The sequence below is a fragment of the Bos javanicus genome, chromosome 23, assembly GCF_032452875.1.
Source record: "Bos javanicus breed banteng chromosome 23, ARS-OSU_banteng_1.0, whole genome shotgun sequence".
In the NCBI taxonomy this organism is placed as follows: Eukaryota; Metazoa; Chordata; class Mammalia; order Artiodactyla; family Bovidae; genus Bos; species Bos javanicus.
In genome coordinates, this window is record NC_083890.1 from 10,159,754 (window position 1) to 10,185,384 (window position 25,631).

General features: G+C 43.5%; 1 protein-coding gene across 2 annotated transcripts in view; it reads left to right on the forward strand.

Moving 5' to 3' along the window:
* The first annotated feature begins 20,679 nt into the window (after positions 1-20,679).
* BRPF3 (bromodomain and PHD finger containing 3) overlaps positions 20,680-25,631 on the forward strand; it is a 36,630-nt gene continuing 31,678 nt past the window's right edge. The window contains exons 1-2 of one of the 2 annotated variants that reach the window (XM_061398004.1): positions 20,680-20,767; positions 23,980-25,456. In XM_061398004.1, coding sequence (XP_061253988.1) covers positions 24,006-25,456 — 1,451 coding nt within the window. In that variant the 5' untranslated portion in view covers positions 20,680-20,767; positions 23,980-24,005. The remainder of the gene's footprint in view (positions 20,768-23,979; positions 25,457-25,631) is intronic. The other variant, XM_061398005.1, reaches the window with a different exon arrangement.

Genomic DNA, 25,631 nt, shown 5'->3' on the forward strand with positions numbered 1-25,631 from the left:
CCATTAGATGGTCTGCCTTTTCATTTTGTTGATGGTTTCCTTTGTTGTGCAGGAGTTTTTTTTAGTTTGACATATATATCAAACTTACTTTTACTTTTGGTGTCAAATCTAAAAAATAATTGCCGAGACAGACGTCAAAGAACTTACTGCCTATGTTTTCTTCTAGGAGTCTCAAGTCTTTAATCCATTCTGAGTTAATTTTTGTGTATGGTGTATTGTGGTCTAGCTTCATTCTCTTGCACGTGGATGTCCAGTTTTCCCCAAATCAGAAGCAACTCAGATGTCCTCCAATGGGTAAATGGTTAAACAAACCGTGGTATACTCATATCATGAAATATTGGTAGTTAAGAATTGATGTTTTTGAATTGTGGTGCTGGAAAAGACTCTTGAGAGTCCCTTGGACTGCAGGGAGAGCAAACTAGTCAATCCTAAAGGAAATCAACCCTGAATATTCATTGGAAGGACTGATGCTGATGGCCACCTGATGGGGAGAGCCAACTCATTGGAAAAGACCCTGATGCTGGGAAAGGCTGAAGGCAAAAGAAGGGGGAGGCAGAGGATGAGATGGTTGGATAGTATCACCAATTCAGTGGAGACGAATTTGGCTAAGCTCTGGGAGTCTGGAGGATAGGGAAGCCTGGCATGCTGCAGTCCATGGGGTTGCAAAGTCAAACTTGACTTAGCGACTGAACAACAATAAGAAGACTAGCAGCCTAGCAGTCACTGAAAGGGCTAACACAGGCGTGGAGCTTCTCAAAGGCTCCCTCCCCAAACAACTGTCACCATTTGACCTGCCTGGCAGTTCCCTGTAAACCACCACTGGTAGGACCTGTGTTTATTTCAACTGACTCAGAGCTCATTCACTGTGAATACCCTTTTCCCTGGAGCATTTACTGAAAATAACCAGTGGCAACTGTGTAACATCATAGGTGCTTTAGGTGATAGCAACTGGGGAGGGGAAAGAAGAAGCTGACCAAAACTTTCAAAGGAGAAACTTTGGAGTAAGATATCTACAGGAATATTTGAAAAGTTTCAACATATTCTTGGATATCTAGAAGGCCACTTGTATGCGCAGGGCTGTGTGCACGCCTAGGAAAGGCCTGAGACGACCCTAATCTCACTCACTGCTGAGAGACCTTGAGGCTCTGCACAAGTAGGAAGTAAAGACTAGGGCACAGCTGTCAACAGTGTGCTGCATTCTTGAAGCTATACCATAATACCACACACACACACCCCCATACCCTAACATCACACACACACACCCCTGTACCCTAACATCACACACACACACCCCCATACCCTAACATCACACACACACCCATACCCTAATATCACACACACACACACCCTATACCCTAATATCACACACACACACACCCTATACCATAATATCACACACACACACCCTATAGCCTAATATCACACACACACACACACACACATACACACACCCTATACCCTAACATCACACACACACACACAGGCAAAGGCCAGGAGACTTATCAATTCAAAGCATGTACGGGAATAGCTGACCATTCATTACCTGATCACTAAACTAACCAAGCAGAGACTGTAAGTGGCCAAGCATGACAAAGAATACAGACTTACAGAATTAGTTCAGGAAAGTCACTAAAACAAATAGCAGCAGCAAGCAGCAGCACCAATAAACCCTGGGAAGAGCGGGGAATGTGATGTCCAGAGTGCCACATTGTATTATTGAAATGCCTAGTTTTCAAAAAACACATGAGACATGCAAAGAAATGGGAAAATATGACATACACAAGGTGGTGTGGGGAGCGGTGGGGGGAAGCAATTAATAGAAACTGTCTGGCAGAAAGCCTAGATGGATAGATCCCACTAGACAAAGAATTTAAATCAGCTTTTATAAATTTGTTTAAAGAACTAAAGGAAATCATGTCTAAAGAACTAAAGGAAAATGTAAGAATGTCTCACCAAATAAAGACTAAAAAAAGAACCAACATGAATATAAATCCCAACATAAAAAGAGAACTTCAGAGGAATTCTCTGGTGGTCCGTTGGTTAGGACTCAGCACTCTCATTGCTGTGGTCTGGGCTCAATCCCTAGTCGGGAACTGGGATTCCACAGGCCATGTGGTGTGGCTAAAAAAGAAAAAGAACTTAGTTCAACAACTGAAAATGAAAATTTTTACTAAAGGAGCACGACTGTAGGTTCAAGCTGGCAGAACAAAGAATCAGAAAACTTGAAGAGATGTCAATTGAGATTCTTCAGTCTAAGGAAAAGAAAGAGAAAAAAAAAGGAATAAAGAAAAATGAACAGAGCTTCAAACACCTGTGAAACACCATGAAGTGTACCAACGTGTGCACAACGGAGGTCCCAAAAGGAAAGAAAAGAACAACAACAACAACAACAAAATTGGGGGTAAATAATGGCACTCCACCCCAGTACTCTTGCCTGGAAAATCCCATGAACGGAGGAGCCTGGTAGGCTGCAGTCCATGGGGTCGCTAAGAGTCGGACACGACTGAGCGACTTCACTTTCACTTTTCTCTTTCATGCACTGGAGAAGGAAATGGCAACCCACTCCCCTGTTCTTGCCTGGAGAATCCCAGGTGGTCTATGGGGTCGCACAGAGTTGGACACGACTGAAGCGACTTAGCATAGCATAGCATAGCAATGTCCCAAAATGCATGAAACTCCAGAAGCTCAACACATCCTAAGTAAGATAAACCCAAACAGATCCATATCTAGATACATCACACTCAAACTGTCATAAACCAAGGACAAAGAGAGACTTGAAAGCAGCAAGACTGATATCATTAATCACATATAAGGAATCCTCACGAAGATTAACAGCTGAATCCTCATCAATCAGTGTCAGGATTCTGGTTGTGATATTTCCTATACTTTTGCAAGATGCTACTATCGGAGGAAACTGGATAAAATGTACATGGAATCTCTCTATTATTTCTTATAAGTGCTTGTGAATCTACAGTTATTGCAAAATTAAAAATTTAACACACACACTTAAAACACTTGGATCCAAGATAAAATCATAATAGAAGCATAAAGATATTTAGAATTGAGCAATAATAAAAATACTGTATATCAAGACTTGAGAAACAAACAACAGTGGTAATTCAAGCTAAACTTATCATTTTGATGCTTATATTAGAAACGAAAAAAGTCTGAAAATTAAAAAAAAAACAGGCACCTAACTTGTTAGAAAAATAACAGAATAAAATGAAAGGAAGCAGATTAAAATGATTAGAGCAACAATCAGAAAAAATAAACTAGAGATGATCAAAAAGGCCAGGAGCTAGCGATCTGGGGGGAGAAAACTAATGAAATTGATGGAGACTTGAGGTAAAAGGGATAAGAAAGGAGAGAATAAAAAATACTCATAATGCAAAGGGGAACATAACTATAGGTGCAGCAGAGATTTAAAAGAAAACATTTTGCAAAACTTAGATGAACAAAATTTTAGAAAAATATTCCAACTTTCCAAGAAACAGTTCATTTCATATACAAACTCTTCCAGAAGACTGAAAAAGAGGAAATATTTCCAACTCATTCTATGAGATTAATAAAACTTAATTCTCCAAACTATCAAATTATAGTCAATCTCACTTGTGACCGCAGATGCATATACATTAATTAAAACGTTAGCAAACCAAATCAGTGATGTATAAAAGAGATAATAAATCATGACAAAGCCAGGTAAATTCCAGAGATACAAGAATGGTTTAATATTAGAGAACCAATTCTTCACATTAAGAGTAAAGGAGAAAACCAATTATCATGTTAATAGATGCAGAAGAAGTATTTGATAAAATTCAACACTCATCATGATAAAACAACTTTTAGCAACGTGAGAATAGAAATGATCTTTCTGAGTCTGTTAAAGAGTATCTCACATAACACTGAAAGCACACATCATTCTTAGTAGGGAAATGTCAGAAGCATTTCTATAAAACTGGAGTAACAAGGCAGGGGTGTCTACGGCCTCTAACATCGTGCTGAAGGTCAGTAAGACAGAGAGGGGTGTGGGGGTCGGGGGGAGAAAGGGAAGGAAGGGAAGAAGGGATGAAAGAGAAAGGGGGAGGAAGGTAGGTCAGACCTAATGTTTGAAAAGGGAAGATCAAAACTATCACCTATAATTATCTACAGAGAAAACCTTTAAGAACCAACCATATTATTAGAAATAATAAGAAAGTTTAGCAAGGTGGCTAAATACAAGATGGACAGGCAACAATAAACTGTACTTGCAATACCAGTAACTTAACGGGAAAAAAATTAAGATATTTATATATAAGCAGTGATGGCAATGACATTCTAGCTTGCTTCTCCAGTCTCCTTTCAATTCCGAAAGCCCTTGCTTCAACCCTGCCAATAAATGCTATTTTATTCTCTGAGACAGCTAGAATTGGGTTTTATTGCTTGCAAGCACACATCTTGCACTTACATTAATATTTTTTTTCTTACATTAATATTTTAATGGGTATTTGGAGTAAAAAAAATGTGTGTTGGGGTCCTCAAGACCACCTCCAAATTCCATGATTCCTTAGGAGGAATCAGGATTCAACATGCAGCTGTATGTGTGGTTATGATTTCTTACAGAGAAAAGATACAGAACAAAATCAGTAAAATCAGCAAAGAAAAAAGGCACAGGGGGCGTAGTCTGGAGGAAACCAAGACCAAGCTTCCAAGAGTTCTCTCTCATAGAGGATGCACTTAATTCCCTCAACAATGAGTTGTAACAACACTTGCCAAAAGTTGTTTACCAGGGAAGCTCATTAGAGACTGAACAGAGATTTAATGGGGGTTGGTTACAAAGATTCCCTCTGCCTGGTGACATGTACTCCAGAAGGAAAGCAGACGGCTACGGTAAACCATACTGTCTGCACAAACAGTTCAGGCACAGTGAACCACTCTCATCAGTGAGGGTGGTGAGAACCTTCCTGAAATCCTGGAAGCTCCCAGATGCCATCCATGTAAGCAGGCATTTCAAAGGAGAGCAGTCAGGTCTGCTATGTTAATCCTGGGTTGGCCAAAAAGGTCGTTTGGGTTTTCGGTAACAGCTTATAGAAGAACCCGAACAAACTTTCTGGCCAACCCAATAACTTTTCTGCATAACACATACTCTTTCTGACATATTGAATTGGAAAGCTAATTTATTATAGCCACTCTTCAATCCATCCACTTACTTTTGAAGTAATATCATTTAAATATATTTCATATTAACTTTTATGAGCTTACAAGTTTTTTAAAAGTCAAATAATACTAAGGCTTAACAATAAAACCAGGGCTTCCCTGGTGGTACCGTGGATAAGAATCCACCTGCCAATGCAGGGGACACCGGTTTGATCCCAGTCCAGGAAGACTCTCCACGCCATGGAGCAACTAAAGCCCATGCCTCACAACTACTCTAGGGCCCACGCTCTAGAGCCCTCGAGCCACAACCATTGAGCCCACGTGCCACAACTACTGAAGGCGGTGTGCCCAGAGCCTGCGCGCCACGAGAAGGGAAGCCCCCGCTTGCCACAGCTAGAGCAAGTCCATGTGCGGCAATAAAGCAATCAAAAATAAATAAATTAGTTAAAAATAAAATAAAACTGCTTCAGCCCAACTCTTTCTCTCCCAATCCACAACCAACAATTGCAAACTCTTTAGTAGTTTCTTCCAGTATTTAACTTCCATTTCTAAAAACACACATTTACTATCAGTTCTTGAGTTTTCAACTTTATAGTTATACTTCAACTACAGATAATGAGGATTTAACTTATATCTCTGACCACTCACCTCAGTCTCAAAAAAGCCTTATCATAATTTTTAGTTAAATCTCTATTGTTTTTCATTATTCAGTTCAGTTCAGTTCAGTCGCTCAGTCGTGTCCGATTCTTTGCGACCCCATGAATCACAGCACGCCAGGCCTCCCTGTCCATCACCAACTCCCGGAGTTCACTCAGACTCAGGTCCATCGAGTCGGTGATGCCATCCAGCCATCTCATCCTCTGTCGTCCCCTTCTGCTCCTGCCTTCAATCTTTCCCAGCATCGGAGTCTTTTCCAATGAGTCAACTCTTCGCATGAGGTGGCCACTCATTATTATGATTATATAAATGCTTGCAAATGAGCCATATAGGCCCAATTGAAATTATATCTTTCTCACATGGGTTGTCTTTCCTAGAATTAATAATTGCCTATTTTGAAATTTTAATTTTCTTTATTATTGTGGTTGTTTAGTTGCTAAGTCTTGTCCAACTCTTTTGCAATCCCATGGACTGTAGCCCACCAGGCTCCTGTCCATGGGATTTCCCATCTAAGAATACTGGAGTGGGTTGCCATTTCTCTAAACTCTTTCTCAGTACTGAAAGCCTCCTCTTATATGGTCAAATATATCTGGTAAATTATCCATCCCAATCATTTCTGGAGTTCTCCAACTGTAATGGTTGCACTGTAAGCCTGCCTAACAACTTTCCTTTCATCATAATTGGGGATCCTATATCATGGGTGGCTTCCCAGGTGGTAAAGAACCTGCCTACCAATGCAGGAGACTTAAGAGAGATGGGTTCAATCCCTGAGTCAGGAAGAGCCCCTGGAGAAGGAAATGGCAACCCACTCCAGTTTTCTTGCCTGGAGAATCCCATGGACTGAGGAGCCTGGCAAGCTACAGTCCACAGGGTCACACAGAGTTGGACACGACTGATGTGACTTAGTACACAGCATACACATTTCATGGATACCATGATTTTTGTTTTTCTTGATTTTTTTTCCCCTCCATCATTTTTATGGAAAATGTCATCCAGTTGCTTCCTGAGAAAGAATAGATAAATGAGACCTTACAAGTCTGAAAATGTCTTTATACTATTCCCACACTTGATAGATATTTTGGCAAGGTATAGACTTCCATACAGGAAAACAATGTTCTTTCAGCATTTGAAGGGATTATCCTGATGCCTTCTAACCTGGTATCCTTAGACTCATAATCTTTTCTAGGTGACCTGCTTTTCTCTCTGAAAGTTTTTAGGATCCTCCCTTTTTCTATCACTAGTGTTGTTAAGATCTTTTTGCATTCATTGTACTAGGGTACTGGGGGAAGTTGTTCATTCTGGAGACTCAAGACCTTCATTTCTGGGAAAATCAATCATTTCCTTTCTAGAATTACTATAAATGGGATGTTATGTGTGCTGAATTCATCCTCAAATTCTCTTTTCTCTTCTCTTTACTTTCCTATTTTCCCTCTACTCTCTGAGACTTCAACTTCACCTTCCAAATTTTCCATTGTATCTTTGAAAATCTTTCATATTTTAAATTTTCAAGGTTTTTTTTTTTTTTGGACAGCATCTTTTCAGTCTCCCTTCTTCCCTCCCCCACTTCCTTTCTAAATATTATCATGTTCCCATTTCATGGTTGTTACTCCTTGAGGTTGAGATTTTTGTTTAAGACTTGATTTTCTGTTTCCCCTCTGTTCCTTTGTTTTGGGTAATGATGCTATGAGATTTTCCTCATGTAACTGTTGTTTATTGACTGTCTACTCAACTTTGAGTGAAGTAATAAAAAGTTGTTTAAAATCGTGTGTTGGGGGAAGAGAGGGAATATTTTGGTATCTGGTAGGCTTCAGTACAAGGCAAAAGGTGGCAAGTTTTGTTTTTTTTAATTGGGACTGTTCCTCCATAAAGTACAGAAATGGTATGGACCTAACAGAAGCAGAAGATATTTAAGAAGAGGTGGCAAGAATACACAGAAGAACTGTACAAAAAAGATCTTCAAGACCCAGATAATCACGATGGTGTGATCACTGACCTAGAGCCAGACATCCTGGAATGTGAAGTCAAGTGGGCCTTAGACAGCATCACTACAAACAAAGCTAGTGGAGGTGATAGAATCCCAGTCGAGCTATTTCAAATCCTGAAAGATGATGCTGTGAAAGTGCTGCACTCAATATGCCAGCAAATTTGGAAAACTCAGCAGTGGCCACAGGACTAGAAAAGGTCAGCTTTCATTCCAATCCCAAAGAAAGGCAATGCCAAAGAATGCTCAAACTACCACACAATTGCACTCATCTCACACGCTAGTAAAGTAATGCTCAAAATTCTCCAAGCCAGGCTTCAGCAATACGTGAACCATGAACTTCCAGATGTTCAAGCTGGTTTTAGAAAAGGCAGAGGAACCAGAAATAAAATTGCCAACATCCACTGGATCATCAAAAAAGCAAGAGAGTTCTGGAAAAACATCTATTTCTGCTTTATTGACTATGCCAAAGCCTTTGACTGTGTGGATCACAATAAACTGTGGAAAACCCTGAAAGAGATGGGAATGCCAGACCACCTGACCTGCTTCTTAAGAAACCTATATGCAGGTCAGGAAGCAACAGTTGGAACTGGACATGGAACAACAGACTAGTTCCAAATAGGAAAAGGAGTACATCAAGGCTGTATATTGTCACCCTGCTTATTTAACTTACATGCAGAGTACATTATGAGAAACGCTGGGCTGGAAGAAATATCAATAACCTCAGATATGCAGATGACACCACCCTTATGGCAGAAAGTGAAGAGGAACTCAAAAGCCTCTTGATGAAAGTGAAAGTGGAGAGTGAAAAAGTTGGCTTAAAGCTCAACATTCAGAAAACGGCGTCACAAAGAGTCGGACACGACTGAGCGACTGAACTGAACTGAACTAAACTGTTTCTCCATCAGATCAGATCAGATCAGATCAGTCGCTCAGTCGTCTCCGACTCTTTGCGACCCCATGTATCGCAGCACACCAGGCCTCCCTGTCCATCACCAACCCCCGGAGTTCACTCAGACTCACATCCATCGAGTCAGTGATGCCATCCAGCCATCTTATCCTCTGTCGTCCCCCTCTCCTCCTGCCCTCAATCCCTCCCAGCAACAGAGTCTTTTTCAATGAGTCAACGCTTCGCATGAGGTGGCCAAAGTACTGGAGTTTCAGCTTTAGCATCATTCCTTCCAAAGAAATCCCAGGGCTGATCTCCTTTAGAATGGACTGGTTGGATCTCCTTGCAGTCCAAGGGACTCCCAAGAGTCTTCTCTAACACCACAGTTCAAAAGCATCAATTCTTCGGTGCTCAGCCTTCTTCACAGTCCAACTCTCACATCCATACATGACCACAGGAAAAACCATAGCCTTGACTAGATGAACCTTTGTTGGCAAAGTAATGTCTCTGCTTTTGAATATGCTATCTAGGTTGGTCATAACTTTCCTTCCAAGGAGTAAGCATCTTTTAATTTCATGGCTGCAATCACCATCTGCAGTGATTTTGGAGCCCAGAAAAATAAAGTCTGACACTGTATCCACTGTTTCCCCATCTATTTCCCATGAAGTGATGGGACCGGATGCCATGATCTTTGTTTTCTGAATGTTGAGCTTTAAGCCAACTTTTTCACTCTCCTCTTTCACTTTCATCAAGAGGCTTTTGAGTTCCTCTTCACTTTCTGCCATAAGGGTGGTGTCATCTGCATATCTGAGGTTATTGATATTTCTCCTGGCAATCTTGATTCCAGCTTGTGTTTCTTCCAGTCCAGCATCTCTCATGATGTAGTCTGCATATAAGTTAAATAAACAGGGTGACAATATACAGCCTTGACGAACTCCTTTTCCTATTTGGAACCAGTCTGTTGTTCCATGTCCAGTTCTAACTGTTGCTCCCTGACCTGCACACACATTTCTCAAGAGGCAGATCAGGTGGTCTGGTATTCCCATCTCTTTCAGAATTTTCCACAGTTTATTATGATCCACACAGTCAAAGGCTTTGGCATAGCCAATAAAGCAGAAATAGATGTTTTTCTGGAACTCTCTTGCTTTTTCCATGATCCAGCGGCTGTTGGCAATTTGATCTCTGGTTCCTCTGCCTTTTCTAAAACCAGCTTGAACATCAGGAAGTTCACGGTTCACATATTGCTGAAGCCTGGCTTGAAGAATTTTGAGCATTACTTTACTAGCGTGTGAGATGAGTGCAATTGTGCGGTAGTTTGAGCATTCTTTGGCATTGCCTTTCTTTGGGATTGGAATGAAAACTGAGCTTTTCCAGTCCTGTGGCCATTGCTGAGTTTTCCAAATTTGCTGGCATATTGAGTGCAACACTTTCACAGCATCATCTTTCAGGATTTGGAATAGCTCAACTGGGATTCCATCACCTCCATTAGCTTCGTTCGTAGTGATGCTGTCTAAGGCCCACTTGACTTCACATTCCAGGATGTCTGGCTCTAGGTCAGTGATCACACCATTGTGATTATCTGGGTCATGAAGATCTTTTTTTTTTTTTTTTTTTTTAATGATTTTAGTTATGGTTGTGCACGGTCTTCATGCTGCGTGGGCTTTTCTCTAGCTGTGGCTCCTCTTGTTGCGGAGCATGGGATCTGGTGCCCACAGACCTCAGTTCTGCGGCTCCCGGCTCGAGAGCCCTGGCCCAGTGGCTGTGATGCATGGGCTCACCTGCTCTGCCACGTGTGGCCTTCCTAGACCAGGGGTGGAACTCACGTCCCCTGCTTTGGCAGGGGGGTGATTCTTTACCACTGAGCCGCCAGGAAAGCCCTCAGGCGTATTTTAGACTAGTTTTCCACGCTCCTATCTGGTGAGAGAGGCCTGGGAGCCAGGAGTCCTCAGCCACAGTGCTGGCTCTGCCATCAAAAGCTCTGGGGCCTCTAGCGAGCGCCTGCCCCTCCCTCAGTGTCTGACTCTTTGCCCACCAGGTTCCTCTGTCCATGGGATTTCCCAGGCAAGATTACTGGAGTGGGTTGCCATTTCCTTCTCCAAGATCTTTTTTGTACAGTTCTTCTGTGTATTCTTGCCATCTCTTCTTAATATCTTCTGCTTCTGTTAGGTCCATACCATTTCTGTCCTTTATCGAGCCCATCTTTGCATGAAATGTTCCTTTGGTATCTCTGATTTTCTTGAAGAGATCCCTAGTCTTTCCCATTCTGTTGTTTTCCTCTATTTCTTTGCATTGATCACTGAGGAAGGCTTTCTTATCTCTTTTTGCTATTCTTTGGAACTCTGCATTCAGATGTTTATATCTTTCCTTTTCTCCTTTGCTTTTCACTTCTCTTCTTTTCACAGCTATTTGTAAGGCCTCCCCAGACGGCCATTTTGCTTTTTTGCATTTCTTTTCTATGGGAATGGTCTTGATCCCTGTCTCCTGTACATTGTCACGAACCTCAGTCCATAGTTCATCAGGCACTCTATCGATCACATCTAGGCTCTTAAATCTATTTCTCACTTCCACTGTATAATCATCAGGGATTTGATTTAGGTCATACCTGAATGGTCTAGTGGTTTTCCCTACTTTCTTCAATTTAAGTCTAAATTTGGCAATAAGGAGTTCATGGTCTGAGCCACAGTCAGCTCCTGGTCTTGTTTTTGCTGACTGTATAGAGCTTCTCCATCTTTGGCTGCAAATAATAGAATCAATCTGATTTCTGTGTTGACCATCTGGTGATGTCCATGTATAGAGTCTTCTCTTGTGTTGTTGGAAGAGGGTGTTTGCTATGACCAGTGCATTTTCTTGGCAAAACTCTATTAGTCTTCGCCCTGCTTCATTCCGTATTCCAAGGCCAAATTTGCCTGTTACTCCAGGTGTTTCTTGACTTCCTACTTTTGCATTCCAGTCCCCTATAATGAAAAGGACATCTTTTTTGGGTGTTAGTTCTAAAAGGTCTTGTAGGTCTTCATAGAACCGTTCAACTTCAGCTTCTTCAGCGTTACTGGTTGGGGCATAGACTTGGATTACTGTGTTCCTCCATAAACATTAGTAAATAGGACTTTATTTTCAGAGAGGAATACTGGAATTCTCTAATATCCTTTAACCTACTGCTTCTCAAACTTTAACGTGCATATAAATCACCTGGGGGAATCTAGCTGAAATGCAGGTTTTGGTTTGGTAGGTCTGGAGTGGGGCCTGAGAGTCAGTGTTTCTAACCACCTCCCAGGGGATGATGCCAGTACTACTGGTTCTTGGACAACAATCTGAATAGCAAGATTCTAATATACACTTGGCTCCCAGTGTTCTAAAATGTGAGGTCTGGGAAGAGGCTGGGCCACTGAAGATTTTGATCTTATGAAAGCATTTTTTTCAATTCCTCACTTGAAAGGATAAACTGACTAAAAACATTTTCAGGGGATTTTTTTCTCAGCCCCCTTCTGGACCACCAGATCCCATCAATTTCTATCAGCTTTCCCCTTCCTCTTTATCAGCCCTGAGAAGTGAAAGTCTCTGCCCTCATTGGTGCCTGGAATCCCCAAGTCCAGATCTCCTTAGTTCAATTTTCTGAGATGGCAAATCTCCAAGGAGTCCTGGGGAGATCTGGTGGCATCTAACCACCCGTTCAATAGATTTTTCAGCCAATCCTACTTTTGGGCCTGCTCTCCAAACCATTACCAACACCTCACTACCACCTCCCTCACCCAGCACACACAGTTCTTCAGAATCACTGCAGTTTCCTACTTCTAAGCCTTTCCAGTGGGTCTAATGTCAATCAGCTGATTTTTACCAGTTCTTTTTGTAGACTTATGCTTTAGCTTTCTTATTTCATCCGTCTTCTTCCATTCTCCAAAATTTTATTGACAGTTCTCATCTGCTGTTGTTTCTTTCCTCTCTTCTTTTTGTTTTTATGGACTTTATTATCTTGCAGGTTTTTTTAATGCTTTACTAACACATTAAGTGAATTTCTAAGGTAAATGCATGTGCTCAATCCACACATTTTAACCATCTATGATTAAACTTTCCCCCAAATGTCCCTCTCCTTGTAGCCTGGTTCCTTCTACAGTTTATATAATATCTGCCAACATCTTATTACTTATTTTTGTTCTTATTGCTTATTTATGTTCCTTTTTCTTCCTTTAAATTGGTTGAATATGTATTATTCCTGTTTTCCTCTCTACTAGTTTGTGAGTTATATCTTCTTTTTTTCATTCTTTTAATGGTTAGTCTAAACATTACAGGGTTTCCGTCTGACAAGCAGGAGATGCAGGTTAGACCCCTGAGTCAGGAAGATTCCCATGAAGAAGGAAATGGCAACCCATTCCAGTATTCTTGCCTGGGAAATCTCATGGACAATGGAACTGGTGGACTATAGTCCATGGGGTAGCAAAAGAGTCGGACACAATTTAGTGACTAAACAACAACAACAAAAACATTACAACAGGTAGTCTTTTTTTTTTTTAAATCAACTTAATTGTGGTACAATTTATGTAAAATACATTATGGCTATCCAGGAGGTTGATAACTTCTGACCAATGTTTCTCAATCACCACAATCAACTTATAGAATGTTTCCAACACTCCAAACGTTCTCACATGTCCCTTTTATAGTCAGTCCTCTCCTCTACCTCCAGGTAGCCACCAATCTGCTTTCTGACACTACAGATTAGTCTGCATTTTCAAGAATTTCAAATATATGGAATCATACATTACAACAGATAATCTTGACCAATCAAAGGCAAATATTAACCCTTGAGCTTTTCCCTTTCCCCAGACAATGCAAGGACCTTAACACACTTTAATCCTGGGATTATCAAATGTCCTCTAATCCACTGCTACTTAACTTTAATATGCACATTGTATTAGTTAGAGTTCTGCAGAGAAACAGAACTAATAGATATTATAGGAATTGGTTCAAGTAATTACAGAGGCCAAGAAGTTCCATGATCTGTCATCTGCAAGCTGGAGAACCAGGACAGCTGTTGGTATGATTCAGCCAAGTCCAAAGGCGTGGGAGCTAGGACCACCAATGTCCAAGGGCTGAAGATAATGTCCCAGCTCAGCCAGAGGGCAAATGCAACCTTCCTTTACCTTTTGGTCCTAGTCAGGCCCTCAACAGATTGGATGATGCCCATCCCCTTTAGTAGGGGTGATCTTCTTTACTCAGTCTAGCATTTAAAATGCTAATCTCTTCCAGAAACACCTTCACAGACAACCAGTTTTACCAGTTATCCCTTAGCCCAATTAAGTGGACACACAAAATTAATCATCACACATATGAATCACCCAGAGGGATTTTGTTAAAATGTAGATTATGGTTTGGTAGATGTTATTGTTATTATTATTTAAGAGCTATTATTTTTGTGTATTTTCTCTTTAGAAAAATTATACCAAGTAGGTGGCTACTTGCAGGGTACTGACCCTTTTCTTTCGTTAAAATATGGAAATAACATATTTTATGGTGTCCTGATTTCACACGATTATAAGTTTAGGACCTGGGCTTCCCCGGTGGCCCAGTGGTTGGGAGTTTGCCTGCCAACGCAGGGGTTCGATCCCTGCTCCAGGAAGATTCCACACGCTGCAGGGCAACTAAGTCCGTGAGCCACAGCTACTGGGCCTGCATGCCTAGGGCCCGGGCTCCACAAAAGAAGCCACTGCAATGAGAAGCCCACACAGTGCAACCAGAAAGGAGCCCCTCTACTCTCACCGCAACTACAGAAAGCCCACACACAGCAACGAAGACCCAGCATGGCCAAAAACAAGTACGTTAAAATTTAGAGAATGTTTAGGACTTAACAGAAATGCTAATCAAAGGCTAAAACGAAAGGACATTAAATCAGGCTGAACAATTTACTCTTGCCACATACTTTTTACTTTCAGGTTTGTGGGTTAGTATTTCACTAAGTATACGGTAAAAGGTTCCAGCCAGAATTCAAGTCGAGAGGATAATGTGAGCCATACTAGCTGGATAATTTAAACCATATTGTATCATACTCTCTTGCCTGACTGGATCTTAAAGCATGAATTAGTCAAACCATTTCCTTGTTCTAAAAATCATGAGGAACCACTGCCCCTCACATCCAGTTCCCTACATAACAGACTCTATGTTCTGATTCTGTTTTATCCTTCCATGGGGTCTTTACTGTCATACCTCCCATTTTTGATCAAACAGGGTAACCCACTATTCCTTGAATCAATATTGTGGTATCTCATCTTTCTCTGCTCATGCTGGTGTTTAGCCTAGATCACACACCCTCCACCATCCTCCCAGTTAACACTGAACCCAAGCTCTAAGGTGGAGCTCAACTGGCACCTTTTTCATAGAGCCGTCCCCTCTTCTCTCTCATATCTCTCATGCCACTTTGCTTGCATCTCACCTGAGGTGCTTACATGCTATTGAATGTTCTGGTTATTAATATACTTGTTTTATTCCTGTGATTAGGTTTTAAGTGACTTCAAGTGTGAGAGTGTAGCCTTTTCACCTTTGTACTCTTCACAGGCATAAAACAGAACCTTACCTGCAGCTCACAGATAATTACTGAATGAATATGTATTTTAGTGTCACTAAAAAAGGCTCCAGAGAACTTGAGCTGACATCATTTCCTCAATCCTCAGACCCTCAGACCCAAAAGGAACTCCTGAGTAACACTTTGCCATCTCTTACTTTGCAATGACCCTACCAGCATTGTCAAAACCTCCTAAATTTGAGTTTAGATTCCTCCTTTTTTCTCTTAGATTCATCTTTGATCTTCTTTGTTCCTATGTCCAATCATTCAAAAAAACTGTTGGTTTGTCTTCTGATTTGACCCTTCCTTTCCCTCCTCTTTTTCTACCATCTCTTCCACCACTCTGGTTAGTATCCTTTTATTTTCACATCACCTAATTATCTACAGCAAATTCCTCCTAGTTTACCTAATACTTTGCCTGCTCTAGTTTATTTTGTGTGTAATGGGGAACCATGATAATAATTTCATAGAGTTACAGATTGATAAATGAGATACAGCAAGCATATTGGACCTATTTTCTAGAAGTGGCCACTATCTGTTTGGAGAATTATCTCGTGCCTAGGTCCTCTGGTTCTGGTAGTGAACAATGACCACAGCCTCATCAGAGTATCATGTCCTTTTGGCTATAGCTATTAGTTCAGGCTAGCTGAGACACTGCAAGAGACTATGTCCCAATGACATAATCTGAATTTCTTGACTTGACCTTACCTAAAACCAGATGCCCCCTGGACTTTCTGGTTATGAGAATCAATAGATTTCCTTTATTAATTGAACTAGTTTGCTTTCTAAGTTCAATGAAGATATTAAATAATACGTATGTAAAGCGCTAAGCACAGTACCTTGCAAGTAAGTGTTAGCTATTATTTTTATTATCCCTAGAAAAGGCAGAGGAACCAGAGATAAAATTGCCAACATCCGCTAGATCATCGAAAAAGCAAGAGAGTTCTGGAAAAACATCTATTTCTGTTTTATTGACTATGCCAAAGCCTTTGACTGTGTGGATCACAATAAACTGTGGAAAACTCTGAAAGAGATGGGAATACCAGACCACCTGACCTGCTTTTTGAGAAACCTATATGCAGGTCAGGAAGCAACAGTTAGAACTGGACATGGAACAACAGACTGGTTCCAAATAGGAAAAGGAGTACATCAAGGCTGTATACTGTCACCCTGCTTATTTAATTTATATGCAGAGTACACCATGAGAAACGCTGGACTGGAGGAAGCACAAGCTGGAATCAAGATTGCCAGGAAAAATATCAATAACCTCAGATATGCAGATGACACCACCCTTATGGCAGAAAGTGAAGAGGAACTAAAAAGCCTCTTGATGAAAGTGAAAGAGGATGGTGAAAAAGTTGGCTTAAAGCTCAACATTCAGAAAATGAAGATCATGGTATCTGGTCCCATCACTTCAGGGAAATAGATGAAACAGTGGAAACAGTGTCAGACTTTATTTTTTGGGGCTCCAAAATCACTGCAGATGGTGATTGCAGCCATGAAATTAAAAGATGCTTACTCCTTGGAAGGAAAGTTATGACCAACCTAGATAGCATATTCAAAAGCATTACTTTGCCAACAAAGTTCCATCTGGTCAAGGCTATGGTTTTTCCAGTGGTCATGTATGGATGTGAGAGTTGGACTGTGAAGAAAGCTGAGCGCCGAAGAATTGATGCTTTTGAACTGTGGTGTTGGAGAAGACTCTTGAGAGTCCCTTGGACTGCAAGGAGATCCAACCAGTCCATTCTAAAGGAGATCAATCCTGGGTGTTCTTTGGAAGGACTGATGCTAAAGCTGAAACTCCAATACTTTGGCCACCTCATGCGAAGAGTTGACTCATTGGAAAAGATTCTGATGCTGGGAGGGATTGGGGGTGGGAGGAGAAGGGGACGATGGAGGATGAGATGGCTGGATGGCATCACCGACTCGATGGACAAGAGTTTGGGTGAACTTCGGGAGTTGATGATGGACAGGGAGGCCTGGCGTGCCGCAATTGCTGGGGTCAAAAAGAGTCAGACAGGACTGAACGACTGAACTGAACTGATACCCTTGCCGTATCTCATATCCAATTCAACTTTTTCTCTCTTAACATCTTCCCCATAAAGACCAGCAAGGATAATTTCCTTATTATTTCCTGCATATTGTCCCTTTGCCTGGGCTGCCCTGGCACCAATCTAATAACGTCATTCTATATTCTTTTCACCAAGTCACATCCATCACTATTTAGAACCAGGCTAAAAGAAGTCTATCCTTCATTTGAATAGTAGTAGCCCTACACTGCTCACTGCTTTATCTAATTTCTCCTGCATTTATTTTCTAATTATTTCTAGCTACTTCTAGCTATTTCTTGATTGCATACTACTTAAGGGGAAAAAAAAACCAGACTCCATGTTTACATATGATCACTGTGCCCTTTATAGGTTGAAATTTTGTCATTAGTTTCCAAAGCAACTTTTACAGTGTTGGACCCAGAGGAGGTGTCCAATAAATGTCTGTTATAGGAATAAATGGATGCAATTAAATTTAGAGGGTGTGGTATTCAGTTTAAAGCTTGTTGTTAGCACAGCTATTTTTTTTCCTTTTTCTAAGAATATATTCTTAGAAAGCATTTTCATCACAGCATAAAACTATCACAATGATTCCAACCTCTCATATTCTTCCTACTTATGTTTTAGAACTTTTTGGCCAAAGTCTAAAGAAAGAATATTCTATTAAAAATAATTTAACAATCAAAGTCTATTCTCTTTTATTCATATACATTTCATTAATCCAGTAGGTATTGTATCTGACCCTTCAGAGGTTTCTTGCCTCAGTAAACTAATGATAATAGTAAATTGTTGACAAAGATATCCTGAGATGCTGGAAGAAAAAATTAAAGGGAAACTTTTTGTATTCATGGTTCCCTTTTTGGGTCTAAGTGGTAAAACAATCTCCTACTCAAAATTAAGTTAGTCTCTACTTAAAAAATGGAGGATTTTAAAAACTGCTATTGGGAATCAAAGGTCTGTGCCTCTGTCTGTTGAACTTAATTGCTGTATGGTTTAATGGAAAGGCCAAGGGCTGGTGAATTTAAACACTTCATAATAGCTAAAGATTAAAGTGAATTAAATTTAGTGCCTCTGGAATTTTTGATACATGTTCCAAATTTGTTTTTAATGACATAATTGTCCCACATTACATTTAAAATTACATCACAGTGAACTAGTTACATATGCAGTTATACTAACAGAAACCAATTCCAAATGTCAAAAATATAAGTGAGGACAACTGTAATGTTACCATTAAGAAAGTGGAAGTTGAAAATAGAAAAGAAACATTTAGGCTGAATAAGGTCTTCTATGAAATCTTTGAATAGAAAAACCTGGAAATTATATGTAACAGCTTAACAGTGCATTTTCAACAGCATTTAAAATCATTTAAATACATTTTCCTCAAAGTATTTTTCATTAACTTTAGTGGAAAAAGTTAGCTCCCAATCACACCAATGAGAATTGTACTAAATAAAATGAGAACATCTATCATGAAATAAAAGTTACTAGTTATATGTAGAAATGGTCATATTTCATATTTTAAAAGAACAAGGAATGAAATTCAGTGTTCTTGCTTCTATTAGCCTTCTTTATTCTTTAACTAAAAGTAATTGTAATATTCTCTTGTCTCTGGGGCTTTCCTTTCTACAATCAATCATCTTTTTTCCACATTTCCCCTCCAAATGATTATTCCCCCTAGCCTTAAAACACTTGACGTTAATTCTTACTATTTTACCGTCACAGCTTTCAAAACAATGCCCTGCCCTTGCTTAGTTAGCTTCACAAGCCACTCCCTTTTTCTTGAAAAGAAAAAAAAGGTTAAAGTATTTTTGCTATTACTTTGCCAGAAGGTACTATCTTTGTTATACAAATGAGCTTCTTTACTTTTAATCAAACTTTCAAATTCAAAACACAATGTTTAAATTCCTTAGAATGATAAACATCTATACTTCAAAAGTAGCAGTTTGTTCAGTTCAAACGTTTGGAAGATTTGGGTCCTAAAGCCTTTATTCTTCATCCTCTGACTCTACAATCTGTGTTGTTGATCATCAGAACCAAGCAAGAAACTGTGAGTCTTACCAAGCTACACCACGAGCGCGGGCAGAGGTATCGCTTTCAAAACATGTCATTCATCTTCACATTTAAAGGCAGTCTATCCATACACCCTTTATAAACATAGTTAAATATTGGTGCTTAAGACTTCAGTCATATGCGGTAAGCTTTCCAATTTATAGGCAAAAGAGGGGTGGCAAATGCGCCCTTTTCTTAAATTTATATACGAAACCAAAAGCCGGGCTGATTACTGAAACCTGAGAGTCTGAAGCTGCCACTTGCCGAACATCTATTAGAAAACGGCCTTTGCATTAAATTAACCGACTCCTATACAAATCAGGTATAAGCAGAGTGTTTCCCGTGTCTATGGTGACAAATGAGTTACCAGACGTCCTTAAGTAAGACTGTCAAACTTCTTTACGCTTTTTAAAACCCAGAAGGGAGAGGACGGGGCACAGCGAAAAGTCAGGTCTGATTCTTATAAAGGATGTCTTGTGGGGAATAAGACGCTCACCTGTACACAAGAGAGGCAGGCAGGTCTTCCCCGGTTGTCCTCACTGGGAGAAGGTATGGACATCGATAGACCTTTGTCCTCTGAACTGGAACACGGGGGTGGGGGGTGGGGACGACTTTCTAGAAGTAGTGCAGGCACCTGCACCACAAAAAAACTGAAGACCGATTTTGTCTTCAATGACTGCTCTTGGCTTAGAGACCCTCTAGCTCGGGGAGAGGGGCTGTCGCTCCAAACCTTAGCCTCCTCCCCCGCAGGGCTGGGGGAAGGGGATGACCAACCCCTCTAAGAGGAGTTAGGGACTTGTGTCTTTCCCAGTTGGATCCGAACATCCTCCAGCTCTCTGGTCGGGCTCGCCTCGAAGGAGGCGAGCCGGACCGGGGTGAACCGGGGCTGCGGCGAGCGCAGATCCTGCCTTTGCTCGGCGCCCCTGCCGCGTCCGCATCGCCACCGTGAGGCCGAGCAGGGGACCGTGCCCTGTGGCGGCAGCGGCTCCGCGCTTCGCTCCGCACCGCCTCAGCCGCCGCCGCCGCCGCGCCGGGTATGGGCGGGGGGATTTTTTTTTTTCTCCTCCCCTGTTTTCCCTCTCTTTCGCGCTCTCGATCCCGTTCAGCGGGAGAGCCCGCGGAGCCATAGAGGGAGCGAGGGAAAGGGTGGAGGTGGCGGGGGGAGGGGGGGAGGCCGGAGGGGCGGATCCTGCCTGGGGGCTGATCCCTCCCTCCCCTCGGCCGGGCTCCGTGGCGGCAGCGGCGGCGGCGGCGGCTCCATTCCCCCTCCTCCCCCGGGAGCGGCGGCGGCGGTGGCTGGGCCGGGGCCCCAGCGCGGGCCGGGAGGGGGCACGGCGGTGGCCGCGGAGGCCAGCGCGGGAGGAGGCCGCGCTCCGCTCCCCGGGCCGCGCCAACCTGCTAGACGGCTGGCCCGCCCGCGCCCAGGGGTCCCGAACGGTAGGGCCGGGCCGGCGGCTGAGGTAATGGGGGCGGCAGCGGGGCCGGACGGAGCGGGGGCGAGGGCAGCAGGGCCTACGGAGACCAGGGACTGAGCGGGGTGGGGGAGGGAAGCGAGGGGCTTCCCGACAGGGACGAAGGCGGTGCGAAAGCTCTCTCCTGGAGCCAGGGTGGCGGCGGGGAAGGAGAAGGCGAGTGAGGGGGGGAGCTGAAAAGCGAGGACCCCCTCCCGCAGCCGCCATCTTGTTTTCCCCCCGGTCCTGGAAGCCAAGCCACCGAGCCCCGCCCCCTCCACACTCTCTAATTGGTCAGACCAGAGGAGATTTCCACCCCCTGAACGTCCCTTGGCCCCCCAGTTCCTCTTGACGGGTAGGTGAGGCGGCCAATGGGCTCTCGCCTCTGCCCCGCTCGTTCGCAGGCGCTAGCTTTCTCTGTCTGAGGGTCGGACTCCGCGTCAGTCTGTCTGTGGCGCGCTCGCCCCCTCCCCTCTGGTGAGGAGATGTTATTTCCCTCCTTTCTCCTCTGAAGGATCAAGATTCTTCTGGAAGAGGTGCCCCTTTAAAGGGGCAGGGAGCCTTAGCTGGGGTTCTCCCTTGTCTCATGAGTATTTCGTGTGGGGTGCAGGGGCAACAGTCTAGTTGCAGAAGCTCGTTCTTGGAGGACCTGTGTGGAGTGGGCGAGGCGGGGCTCAGGGGGTGCCAGGTAGACCTCTGAGAGTGTTGGGAGGTATTTGAAGCTGTATATGTGGAAAGGGCTGTGTGGGATGAGAAACTCCCGCCAAAAAACTAGACTGTAAGCTCCTTGCGGGCGAGACTCCTTTTCCTCAGCAGCAGCCCTTCCCTCTCTGGAATTTGCCCCCCAGCGTCTTGGGTACAACAGCAGAAGTCTCTGTAGATATTGCCGCCTGGCTGAGAGAGACCCGAGCTACGAGCTGCCCAGGAGGTAGCGGATAGCGGGTAGGGAGGGGGAATATGCCGTGGCTTTGACAAAGGAGGGGCTTCATCTGCTCTCTGGGCCATTTCGAGTTAGTACTGAGGTAGATCTTTTACTCTGCAGGGGTCTCCACGCCCTCGAAGGAGGGAGGGTAATAAAGCAGGTCCGTTAGCCTGGGCTGCCCCCCAGGGAGTTGGCGTTTGTAAGGCATGGAGTGGCCAAGGGTCTCTGGAACCTGCACAGAATTGCTGTGATGATTCTCTCTCCTTTGGTTCCAAATATGGTTTGTGCTTGCCTGGCACTGTGCCTCAGTAAAGTTTTTTGTTTGTTTTTGTTTCAGTCACACTTTGGGATTGAAAGGCATTTTGAGCAAGAATGGTAACAGTACTTTATTAACAAGTAGCAACCCTTGAGAGATTAATTTCATTTTACTGATGAAGTAGAGGGGCACAGAACGATTCAGTGACTTTCTTGGGGGTCACACTGGGCCAAGATTACAATGTGGACTGCCTCAGAGCCTCTTTTTGTACCAGACCATGACATCTCTGTGGTGTATTTACGTCCTGGTGAGATGAGTTGAGCAGATCAAAAGATCTGGGTTTAAATTGTAGCTTTATCGTTTACTAGCATTGTGTGGAATAATACCTTTCTGAGCTTCTGTTTCTTCATCTATAAAATGGGGATGAGGATATCTGTTCTACCTTCCAAAATAGTTGTGAACAGTATTAAAAGCAAAAGGGCTTTGTAGAAAAGTGTGTTACATTATCATCACCATCTACACTTTATAAAGATGGTAGATCTTGCAACCAAAGTGACAGATTCTGTTTTGTCTCCTTAATATTATCTCCTTGTTCATAGCCTTCCAAGTCTCTGCTTACACCTCAGGGCATCATATCCTCAAAGGTCTTTTCTAGCACTGATGGCCTCAGTAATTGCAACCACAGCTCCTTGTGAGCTTGTCATAATTCTCTCCATCCCATAAAACAATGTGAGAACAATTTAGAGCTTTCTCCTTGTTGCACAGGGGTAGACGATGTATTTTGGGAGAAAGGGACTGAGGTAACAGATACATTGAGAGTTTACATCAGATATTACCTTCATTATCATGGCCTTGGGTCCAGTGAGAGTCCCATATAGGCCACTTGAGGCCACTCCCAGAGCTTCCAGGGTTTCTGCTTAGAGATGCACTAGCCAATGGATCATGAATGCTGCCTTTTGCAGAGAATACCCTGCACATTGTAGTTTGAAGTGCTTAGGCCACATGTAGTAGACATTTCAGGTACCTTCATCCCCTTCACCCCTGAGTGTTATCAGGGGATAGGGTTTCTGATCATGGTAAGATCTATTGAGAAAGGGCTCTAGACCTATGATTTTTGATCCCCCATGGGGCCACACTGTTCATGGCTCTACACTGTTTATGTGTAGGGCTTATAAGTGGATGCTATTCTTGTTTACTCCTTTCCTAAGCCTTAACCACCACCCCCTTTTTTCGTAGTTAGCTGTCCCACAGCCTTATGTACATTATTAGAACGTTAGCTCTCTCCCCATGTTTCACTGTAGTGATCTGTGCTTTTCTGTCCCTTCAATCAGACAGAGCTCCTCAAGGGTAGGGATCATGTGTGTTTGGTTTCTCGTTTCATTCAGCTAACACTTGTTGGAGATACAACAGGGAACAAGACAAGCAAAAATCCTTCTCCTCGTGGACCTTACATTCTAGTGCTGTGCTGTGCTAAGTCACTTCAGTTGTGTCTGGCTCTTTTCGAACCTATGGACTGTACCCTGCCAGGCTCCTCAGTCCACAGGATTCTCCAGGCAAGAATACTGGAGTGGGTTGCCATGTCCTTCTCCAGGGGATCCCAGCCCAAGGATCGAACCTGCATCTCTTCTATCTTACATCTCCTGCATTGACAGGCAGGTTCTTTACCACTAGTTCCACCTGGAAAGCCCACATTCTAGTGGAAGGAAGAAAATATACATGATAAATAGGTAAATTACATAGCACAGCAAAAATTGATGAGTGTAAGTAACAGTGAAAAACAAAGCAAGATGAAAGATGACTGATGGGGGAAAGGGATTTGTAGTTTTGGGTAGAATGGTCAGAGAGGGACTCACTGAGAAGCACTGTTATGGAAAGACTTGAAAGAGGTGAAGGAGCAAGCCATTGTAAATGATACCTGAAGGGTAGAGTGTTCAGGTTGAGGAAATAGCCAGTTTGCTCAGTGGCCACCTGATCAGAAGGAAAGGTGAATGAGTGCATGCGTGCCTAACCATCCAGCTCAGTCTCCTGGCCTTCTCTCCTTAGGTCTGTCTCATTGGTTCCCAGGTGCCATGAGGAAGCCTCGCCGGAAGTCGCGGCCTAATGCCGAGGGCCGGCGCTCCCCATCCCCCTATAGTCTGAAGTGCTCACCCACTCGGGAGACCCTGACGTATGCCCAGGCCCAGCGGATTGTGGAAGTGGACATCGATGGACGCCTGCATCGTATTAGCATCTATGATCCACTCAAGATCATCACAGAGGATGAGTTGACTGCCCAGGATATCACCGAATGCAATAGTAACAAGGAAAACAGTGAGCAGCCTCAGTTCCCTGGCAAGTCCAAAAAACCCTCATCCAAGGGCAAAAAGAAGGAGTCCTGCTCCAAGCATGCATCTGGCTCTTCCTTCCACCTCCCGCAACCCAGCTTCCGCATGGTGGACTCAGGCAGTCAGCCAGAAGCACCCCCGCTGCCTGCTGCTTACTACCGCTACATTGAAAAGTCACCTGAAGATCTGGATGCAGAAGTCGAGTATGACATGGATGAGGAGGACCTCGCCTGGCTGGACTTGGTAAACGAGAAGCGGCGAGTAGATGGGTACAGTTTGGTGTCGGCAGACACCTTTGAGCTGCTGGTGGACCGGCTTGAGAAGGAATCGTACCTGGAAAGTCGCAGTAGTGGGGCCCAGCAGTCACTCATTGATGAAGATGCTTTCTGCTGTGTGTGCCTGGATGATGAGTGCCACAACAGCAACGTCATTCTCTTCTGTGACATCTGCAACCTGGCTGTACACCAGGAGTGCTATGGCGTCCCCTACATCCCTGAGGGCCAGTGGCTATGCCGCTGCTGCCTACAGTCTCCCTCCCGGCCTGTGGATTGCGTCCTCTGCCCCAACAAGGGTGGCGCCTTCAAACAGACCAGTGATGGGCACTGGGCCCATGTGGTGTGTGCCATCTGGATCCCTGAAGTCTGCTTTGCTAACACCGTGTTTCTGGAGCCCATTGAGGGCATCGACAACATCCCACCTGCCCGCTGGAAACTAACCTGCTATATCTGCAAGCAGAAGGGGCTAGGTGCAGCCATCCAGTGCCATAAGGTGAACTGCTACACGGCCTTCCACGTGACGTGTGCACAGAGGGCTGGGCTCTTCATGAAGATTGAGCCTATGCGTGAGACCGGCCTCAATGGCACCATCTTCACAGTGCGCAAGACTGCCTACTGTGAGGCCCACTCACCGCCTGGTGCTGCCACTGCTAGGAGGAAGGGCGACTCTCCTGGAAGCCTGAGTGAGGCAGGGGATGAGGAAGGGCTGAAGGAGGCCTGTGAGGAGGAGGAAGAAAAGGAAGAGGTAGAGGAGGAGGAGGAAGGTGAAGGGCAGGGTGGGGTAGGTGGCCCCCTCAAGGGAATGTCCAAGAAGAACAAGATGACTTTGAAGCAAAGGATCAAGAAGGAGCCAGAGGAAGTAGGTCGAGACATGACCTCCACTGTCCCCATGGTCACTGTCCCACGGATACCCTCTTACAGGTGAGCCTGCCCAGGAAGTCTCCCTGGGGACACATGGTTTCTTCTTGGGCTGGTGTTGGCCCTGAGCCAGACCTCCTTCCCTAATGTTGGTGAATTCCTGTTCTCTTCTGTGCTCTCAAATTTAGACTTCTCCTTTGGACCTTGGGCTCACCCAGTCTGGTTTGTGGTTTTGATT